At 44.9% G+C, this 10,011-nt stretch overlaps 1 protein-coding gene across 1 annotated transcript; it reads right to left on the bottom strand.

Moving 5' to 3' along the window:
- Positions 1 to 7,347: 7,347 nt before the first annotated feature.
- Positions 7,348 to 8,009, bottom strand: LOC147905654 (TOM1-like protein 1). The gene has a single exon (XM_087372994.1). It carries the CDS (start codon positions 7,969 to 7,971, stop codon positions 7,348 to 7,350), a length of 624 nt encoding a protein of 207 aa, XP_087229120.1. The 5' UTR covers positions 7,972 to 8,009.
- Between the last annotated feature and the right edge of the window lie 2,002 nt (positions 8,010 to 10,011).

Here is a 10,011-nt window from a genome sequence, read left to right as displayed (position 1 = left end):
GAGGCGTGTGAAGTTTCGTCCCCAACAGATAAGTCCACGTGCATATTTTATTAGTATGTGTGCCATTTTTCATACGTAGTCGTTCTAGTAGGGATTGTAAAAATGTACGCAGCTATCCTTCCATGTGGCGCATACCAAATCAGTTGGGCACCAAATCTTGTGTGGATGTACGTCTACGGTAGCCTAAGAGCCGTGCAAAGTTTAATCTCCAACAGATAAGTCCACATGCATATTTGGTTAGTACATGCGCCATTTTTCACACGTAGTCATGCTAGTAGGGATTGTAAAAATGTACGCATTATACCTTCCACGTGGCGCATACCAATAAGTTGGAGACCAAATCTTGCATGGATGTATGTCTAGGGTGGCCTAAGAGTCGTGCGAAGTTTCATTCCCAACAGATAAGTCCACACGCGTATTTCATTAGTACATGCGCCATAGCTCATACGTTGTCGTGCTAGTAGGGATTGTAAAAATGTACGCATTGTACCTTCCACGTGGCGCATACCAAATCAGTTCAGACCAAATCTCGCGTGGATGTATGTCTAGGGTGGCCTAAGAGTCGTGCGAAGTTTCATCCCCAACAAGTAAGTCCACACGCGTATTTCGTTAGTACATGCGCGAATTTTCTTAGTCACGTTTTTAAAATGTCCTAAAGCACAAAACAAATTACAACATTACTACTAATAAACAATTTTTTGTTTTACAAACACAACAAATCCCATTGAGAAGACATCGGACATCATGTAAAAAATAGAATCTAATACAATGATGTGTATGAACGTGTATACAGCCATCATAGTGAAATACAAAATATGACTCCATGAAAATTACAATGGTACGGTCACACAGTGAGCCTATACATATCGAATACAAAAAAGTGTAATCAACTAGTGATACCCAATAAAAATCAATCTGATCAACTAATGATCCCAAAAAATATGATATGTAATGTGCTACTCCTCAGGATCAGCTCTCATGCCAATAGTTGCAAGTATGCTCTCGTGATCCGCCACTGCAAGGCGCCATCGTGGAGTGGACGTCGCCTTGCGAGTGCGAACACGACTCAAAGTAATCTTGATCCCAACAACAAGATGAGAATACATGTATACCTCCTGATCCGCCATGTACTCCTGGAACTCAATATAGCGACCACGCCTCTGTATTTGCTGAAAATAGTGGCCACCTACGATCATGCTATGAGCATTGAAGTGCATCCCATGCCCATCCACTGTATCCTCATTCAGCACACTCTTCAGCATAGAGCATCGCAACAAGTAATAATCCACACCCTCCTTATTGCCCTCCGAAGCAATAACCGCGAAGATATCACCAATACGCAAAATATATGTAAGCTGGTCATAATCTCTAGAGGAATTGAATCCCACATCCTGATCATCATGTACCTCCTCCCAAGGCTGGAAGGGAGAAAGCACTCGCCATACCCATGGATCGGCCCATGGTATCATGGAGCACCCTCCCCAATCATCATCAATGCATGCAGAGCAAAAACATGCAAACCGTCGAGAAAAGATCGTGGGGTGAGACTCACCTACGCTCCTGATGGAATGGAAATCAAGAGTGCCAGGCACAGAACGACAATCAAAAGGCCTAGACCGATCAAGACACCCAATGTCCATGCACCAAAAATACCGGCTCACCACCCTATCGTCACGCGACTGAAACAAGGAGGTAGCACTAATGGATAAGTGCTGGCTGCACCACTGCACCACATCATGTGCATCCTTGAAGCGATCGGCACTGTGACGCAACTGGTATCGACGCAAAGCACGCTTCACGCAAGCACCTGCACCATCGTGCTCTCCCTTACCGTGCCCTGTCTCGAAGTAGCTCCATGTAATCGGAATGCCTGTCTCACGGTGCCATCTGCAGAACCAATAAAACTGTCTAGCGGATTTGAACTGACCACCGCAACCGTCTGACCAGATCCAGCACCACTGCCATGTGACACCATGATCCCTCAAGAAACTATCATGCAAAGTGAAGCAATGCTGCACAAAATGGGCATCATGCGATCGATCATCACTAATGTAAAAGTGATACTCTCGCACAATGACGCGTGAGTCCATGGTGCTATCAATGCCATCCACATGAGCCTGTGCATGATGATAGCTAATGTGCACAAATATAGCAACCTGCAATATGGCATTGAAAAAAAATATGACTATTGAAATAATTCAATATAATGACACGGGGAAAAAATCAATACTCAATCACACGTCACCTGTTCGGAGAAATAATACTCCGATTGGATCTCATGCTGTGGTGCAAAGGTGTAATTCTCCGCAAAGTCCACCACTGAGACAACCACCCCTGTAGGAAATGTCCTCAAACATGCACGAAACTGACGATCCTCCCATTTCGCAGTGTGCGAGTGGCATATGTAGCGGTACAGCTTCCCTCGAAAACTGTCAATGAATACAACACGTGGTGTCTCCTTCCCCATGTTGAGATATCGAGCTCCACTCGCGATATGCCAGGGTGACCATTGTGTATTTATGTCACCGACTTGTTAGCTGGAGATGCGGTTGGTACACCGCCCACGAATAATAGCTGGATGACAGCTATCCTTATCTACTCTAGTTTGTGGCTCAGTTAGTATGCCACCTTAGTTAGTTGAGTTTGGTTTGAGACCCACATATAGGGTTCTTCTATTTTCTTTGTACTAGAGTTCTTTTGGCTTTCACAACTAAGAAGAGGAAAACTGTTTTCAGCCTCCACCTTTGTGTGTATTCCCCCATTGTGATTGTGAGAAAGCCTCAAGTGAGACTCCTTCCCTCTCTCCCACTATCTTCACATGGTATCAGAGCCTTGTTCGTGGTAAGGAGCTCAAGAAAGCAAACCAAGTTCGCAGTGTCCTGGTAAGAGGACAAGTGTTGCTTTCCTTTTTCGAGTTTGGGAGCAAATCTCTGCAGGTAGCACAGCTGGAAGTGCAAGAGTGCACTGTCTCAGATTGAGACGCCCTTCGCGGTGTGGCGAGAGGGCATTATATGCTGCGGGTGAGGGCAAAGCCCGTGGTGACTTTATTTTTCTGATTCGAGGTCATTTCGGGGCCCGTTTTGGAGGCGGAAGTTCTCCGCAGGCACTCAAAAAAAGGCCCTGTTTTTGCTGTGCGACCACTACTCGGCTAGTCGGTGAAAAGTTGCCGCAGAAATTGCATCGTATGCCTGTGTGCAGAAATTTTGGGAGTTGCAGATTCATGCTTGTTGCTTGTTGATGCAAAATCGTCACTAGGAAGTGACTGTGTGGTAAAATACCACTTTCGTCAGTTTTGCAGATCTGCCCGTGTGAGGCAAAAGCTGTGTTTTTGCAGTGACAGAATATTTTGCAGTGTTCTGTAATGGCATCTGATTCCCTTTCACAGATTGTCACTGAAAAGCTTGACAAGAACAACTTCCAGGCATGGAAGTTTAGAATGACGAATTTCTTGATAGGAAAAGGCTACTGGGAGTTCATTACAAGAAATGAAGAAGAACCAGTTCTTCCTAATGTTCCCAATCAACAGGAAATGCAGGCATTTAAAGGATGGCATGAGAGAGTCAGAAAAGTTATGTACTGGCTGTCTATCAGTATTTCAGATTCAATGATTGTGCATATTCAGGATGCAAGTACGCCAAAGGTGGCATGGGATACTTTGGCTAGAATGTACAGCACAAATACGCAGGCCAGGAAAATGCAGCTCAAGCAGGAGCTACATAATGTGCAGAGAGAAAATATGAGCATCAATGACTACCACATGAAGGTGAAGAAAATTGCGGATGCACTTGCTTCCATTGGGTCGCCAGTGGATGATGACGATTTAGTTTCTGTGACCTTGAATGGTCTAGGAAAAGATTATGCACAGTTCCGGACATCCATTGCCGTCCGTGAATTGCTCTTCTAATTTCTGAAGAGCAGAGAAATGGTAGTGCATCTTCTTCAGCAGGAACTTCAAAAGAAGCTGTCTTCTACTCAAATGCTGGCAGAGGTAGAGGAGGCCGATTTGCAGGCCGTGGTAGAAATCAGAATATGCAGCAAATGCAAGAAAACCAGTCCTATGCAGGAGGACGTGGTAACTCTAGAGGCAGGGGGAGCCAAAGAGGTCGTGGTGGATGGCAGAGAGGCCAAAATGCAAACAGCAATGTTGAATGCTACTACTGTGGCAAAATGGGGCATATGGCTAAAGACTGCTACAAAAAGCAGAATGACATTATGAATGGAAAATTGCAGCAAGGGAATTATGCATCCTCTAGTAGACAGGGTGATGACAGAAATGAGCACTTGTTTATGGTGCAGCATATGACAAATTCTGTGACAAGTGCAGAAAAAAGCAATGATGTGTGGTATGTTGACTCAGGTGCGTCAAACCACATGACAGGTCATGCTGAATGGATGCAGAATGCAAGGAAAATGGAAAAACTAGGATTTGTGGAGACTGGTGATGATACTGCACATCCTATTGTGCAGATTGGCAAAATTCCTTTGTCTATGCAGGATGGGAAAAAGAAATACTTGTCTGATGTATTTCATGTCCCGAACATCACCAAGAACCTGGTTTCTGTTGGTCAGATGGTTGAGCAGGGCTTGCAGATCAGATTTAATCCTCATGGATGCTTTGTTGAGGATATGAAAAATAATGGTCGCTTGATAGCAAAAGGAAAGAAGAAGGGCAGGATGTTTACGTTGGATGCGGACGAATTGAGTGCAGCAATGTTTGCACATGGGACCGGTGTAGTTGCAGATATTGATATCTGGCACAAACGCATTGGTCATGTTAATATACAACGACTTAAATCAATGCAAGCCCAAAATATTGTTGCAGGATTGCCTAAATTCAAGGTTGCAGAAATGCACAAGGTTTGTGAAGCCTGTTAATTTGGGAAACAGGCATGGAAACCTTTTCCTAGGCATGCTCAAGAGAGTAAAAAGCCATTGGAATTAATCCACTCTGATGTGTGGACTACTAAAGCTGCATCTATTGGTGGCTGTCACTATTTTGTCACATTTATTGATGACTTCAGCAGAAAACTTTGGGTGTATTTTTATTGCATTCTTGCCTTTAGGCAAAGGCACCAATTCCCATGTAGCATTAGCATCCAAGGCATCCATTTCTTCATCCATGGCTTTCTCCCATTTTTCATTTCCCATGGCTTGCTCAAAAGAAGTGGGTTCTGGTTCCTGTATCACTTTGACCATATAGGCATAGTGAATGGCTGTAAATCCATCATATTTCAGCCTATCCACAGGATACCTAACCCTGGTAGACCTGCGCAAAATAGGCTCACTTCCAGGTGCTCTCAAAACATCCCTGGTCTTCCTTACTCCAGGTGTAACAACAGAAGGAATACCCAACTCATCATCAATGCTCTGCTCTGAGCCACTGGATTCACCATCCACATAAGAGTGACCTGCATTCACATCAAACATGGGCTGATCTACCTTCTCTTTTCCTTTTTGTGATACCTGCGTACCACTATCTGCATTGCTTTGAGGAGATTCTCCTGATCTCAATCTGCCTGTCCATGGCGAAGTATGTGAACCACTGCTAGACGACACTGCAGGTCCACTGATATTTTGTGATTGCTGCTGTGAATTCTGTGCAGCATTACCATTTTGTGCATCTACATCAATCATCACATTTACTGGTTTATACCAGCTGTGATGTTGTGTCAGAAGACTTCAAAGACTAGATCCATAGGGAAGTAGGTGAGATTTGCATTTTTGTGTGCTAAAAAGCTTGTTTTTCCACCTCCTAAGGATTGGGGAGTGAACAAAAAGTGGACACCCTTAGCTTGCTACTTCCCCTCTTCTCATGCATAGGATGGAAAATGTCATCCAGAGCTTCAGAATGCATGCCTCTCGCAACGCCATCTAAGGGCTCACAAGACATGCCCATCTCTAACCATTAGATCTCCCACCAATCCAACTACACTTGCAAGAGATTTCCAGCCATTGCTAGGTGCATTTAAGTAGCTAGAGGCATACCTACCACACACATTGAGTGCTAAGTGAGGTTCACAATGATGCAGTTGTTCCTATCCATTGGATCAAAAGATGGTCTAACACCTACAATGCATTAATACCCCTAGGAGATGACACATGTCAATCTTCAACACATTCCTATCCATAAATTTAGTAGCTTCAAATCCAGAGGGCTATAATTTTTGATTGATTTACTATAGAAATTAGACATTCCCATCATCAAAGCGGGTACATTCAGGTAGAATGAAGGGGCTTGATTTTTTTCTAGCAATGAGGGACTCCATGGATTCCTATAATTGTAAATGCCCAAGGATCCTCATTAGTGGGTTTTGTAATACTTTGAGTAGTGACAAAATATGAAGAGGGGAGAGGCAAAGAGTAGAGATGAGGAGAGAGGTCACAGCTAGAGAGCACACCATAAAAGACTAACTGTAGAGTAGATTTAGTTGAAAATGTAGAATATATACAAACCCTTTTAGGGTTAGGGTTAGGGCATCTAATCCTTTTCTTTATAGCACTGTATTGGGTTAGTGATATGCACATATGATCACATGATGTTGAGTATGGTTTCTCAACACCTTCCCTCAAGATCAACATCATGAAGTAGGCCTTCCCTCAAGATGATGATTCTGGGGAATTGAAGAAGGACTAAGCATTACATTCCATCACACCCCTTTAATGGGGAGGCTGCTGCCATTCTCTAAATGAGGAGCCGCACCTAAGTTGAGAAGCCTCTTGCTGCTTTGCATCGGTCGAGGTCTGCCCTTATAGAGAGGCTTATAGCAAGCGTGGCGGTTGAAAGTTTTGTCACCTTAATGCGATAGGCTGGGGTGAGTCGTAGAAGCTTGGCGTTGCTTTTTGAAAACTGCAGTGTACTGTTGAGAGTTCACACTCAACATCATGTGATCATGTGTGCATAGCACCATCACGTGATCATATGTGCATAGCACTAACCTTATAGAGTGCTATAAAGGAAAGGGTTAGATCCCCTAACCCTAACCCTAAAAGGGTTTGTATATATTCTATTTTTTCAACTAATTCTAGTGTACAGTTAGTCATTTGTGGTGTGCTCTCTAGCTGTGCCCTCTCTCCTCATCTCCACTCTTCTCCTCTCCCCTCTTCATATTTTGTCATGGTATCAGAGCTCCCTTGTCTTCCGCTGAGACATTGAGATTCTTGAGAGTGTGAGAGAGATTGTGAGATTGAGAGTCCTCTTGAGTGATTGTGAGATCCTTCCCTTCACTTCCGTTGAGAGAAAATTCCGTCCATTTGGTGAGATATTTTCGTCCATTGCAGTTCTTCTTGTGAGAGGTATTTGTCTTGAGAGCTTTGTGAGAGTTTTGAGACAGCAGACAGAGAGAGATTTCATTGAGAGAGAGAGAGAGAAGATTGCATTGTGGGTGCTGTGAGCATCTCTTCATATCTAGAAAGTATTTGCTGGAGTCCATCGTTCAAATTCAGTGCTTCAAACAGCAAAGCCTCATCATCTCCTCCTCTCTCAATTACTCTCTGCACACTGGATAGTGATCGCCGACACTGCTCAACTAACGTGGATGTAATCTCCTCCTTAAGCGTCTCTTGTGGTGGAGATGAAGTTAACACCATGGACAGGAGCTCCATAGCATTTCTTGCAACGTCAAATACCTCCTTTGGCTGTTCCTGTGTTACCTCATTGTCATTCTGCCAACTTGCTGCGTTTTCAAGACTGAAATCTGCCTCCCTGTTTACTGGTTGCGAAGATTGAGACTTTGGAGGAGTAAATATCGGTGCCAAACTCTCTACATCCCGACCAGGAAAGCGTATCCCTCTTGATTTCAGGCCCTTGTAGGTCTCTTCGAAAACAGGAAGATAGCACAGCTCTTCAGTGGATTCTCCCCATGACTCGATCAGCTTCAGTGCTTTCTCACGAACCACGGTCGGTGTTTGCGGATCGTCTACGGCCTTGACCATCTTGTTGAGTACCTTTTCCGAGGCTACTTCCGAGAACATTTTCTCGCAATTCTTAACACAGGTTTCGAGGAGAGAGAGGGTGAAGACTACATGTAGAGACCCATAGCTCCAAAGCCTACGACGAAGACCTCTCAGCAGCAGCCACCGACAACGACACAAGCCTACAACGACCGTAGCCAGCCTCTCCTCCACGGACCCTGTAAACTCCAACGAAGCTTCACGACAGCCGCCGTTGCCAACAACTCCAAGCTTCCATCGCCAACTTTAGTCCGTTTGGCGACCTCAGCGATCTCCATTGGTGCTCCAACTCAAAATTCCGTCGATGCCATCGATTTTCTATCGCTGTTTTTGAGCTCCGTCGACTCACAGATTTTCTATGCAATCCAAGGCTGGCCAACCTTGGAAAAAGACACGTGGCAAGAACCTTATCCCAGGTGACCTCACACCCTTGGGCTTGGTCATGAAGATGCCACATCATCTTATTTGGTTCAGTTAACTCAGGTACCGTAACCTTGGTTAGAGAGTGGATAAGGTTGGTTAACTTACCACAGGTCAAGTTTACCATAGGTCATTGAACCATGGTTAAACTACCTTAACTCAATCTTATCTGCCACGTCATCATCTTATCAAGTGACACGTCATCACTGCCACGTCAGCTGCCACATCATCTGCCACGCCAGCACTGCCACGTTATCTGCCACGTCAGCACTGCCACATCATCTGCCACGTGACCACTGCCACATCATCTACCACGTCAGCACTACCATGTCATCAGGCCACGTCATCAGTGCCACGTCACCCTGCTGACATCATTGTGCCACCGCAGCACTGCCACCTCAGCAGTCCAGTCAGCACTGGCACAGTCCCTTGCCAGGCACACTGTGCACACACTGCATGTGCACACTCCTGCCACCTCATTACAGAGCTTCACTGGCACACCTCTAGCTAAGCACAGTGCCACATCATCACTGCATGTGACTCACAGTGACACATCATCATTGAGCACCATTTGCACTCCTTTTGCCCCTCCACCTAGATCAAGTCATATCTCTTGATCCAGGAAGAATTTGAGGGTACTCCAAAAAGGAAAGTCGCTCGATTTTTCGTGCTCTATGCGCTCGTTACATCACGCGCACATTTCAACGCAAGTTACACTCACATTTGAGCCTCGCCGACAAAACCACTTCCTTCACGCACATTTGCCTCTACATCGATGCATCTGACCCAGCACTTAAAAAGAACAAAGGAAAAGGAATTATTTGCTGCTCTTTCATCGATCGACGGTTGGTTTAGATCTAGATCAGAGTAGACTAGATCGCCATAGAGGGGACGCTTTGAATTCCCCAAGTTGCCAATCTAAGCCATGCCCGAAATTCCCGACTAGTACCTACTCGGAGTCAGTCCATACACTCACATCCGATTTCACATCATTACATTACCTGAAACCTTACGTTCATCAGTTCAGTGAGCAGACTTCAGAGTTCAGAGGCATTGCAGATTGATTCAGTGGGCAGATAGCACTTGATTTCACACACACATGCCACCATTGTAAAGCCTATTTGGCTATCTCACGGCATCGTGCACATCATTTTTCAGCCTTGTAAAGCCTCTTGGCTATTCCCGGCATCATTGCCACAAGCCTTGTAACACAAGTCAGATCTTATTTACTGCAGTTCTATCTTCACCGACGGTACAGAGATTTCACTTGGCATCTTCAGTGTATTTGCAGTTGATTCATACAGAGTTTTCCAGGACACTTTTTGAGTACATTGTTTGCACCATGTCGACTAGCAACCTCAATCTGGAGGCATCTGCTAAGTTAGACAACTCCAATTACGGTACATGGAAATACCGAATGGAGACCATTCTTGTGCTTCAGGACAAATGGGAGTATGTTGATGGATCTATACCTAGACCATTGGCCGATCCAGCCACCAGTAGCTCTACTCCATCTGTTGTCATAGCACTAGCAATGGGATCTACATCGGGATCTACATCTACACCATCAGTTTCCGCACCAGTAACAGATCCTGCCATTGCCCGAGCTCAAGCAGAATGGGATAAGAAAGACAAGTATGC

Source organism: Dipteris shenzhenensis, chromosome 1 (genome assembly GCF_047967505.1).
Source record: "Dipteris shenzhenensis isolate YYH24624 ecotype China chromosome 1, Dip_SZ_1.0, whole genome shotgun sequence".
Classification (NCBI taxonomy): domain Eukaryota; kingdom Viridiplantae; phylum Streptophyta; class Polypodiopsida; order Gleicheniales; family Dipteridaceae; genus Dipteris; species Dipteris shenzhenensis.
The sequence above is the reverse complement of the archived record's forward strand: the minus strand, read 5'-3'. Positions and strand labels throughout refer to the sequence as shown.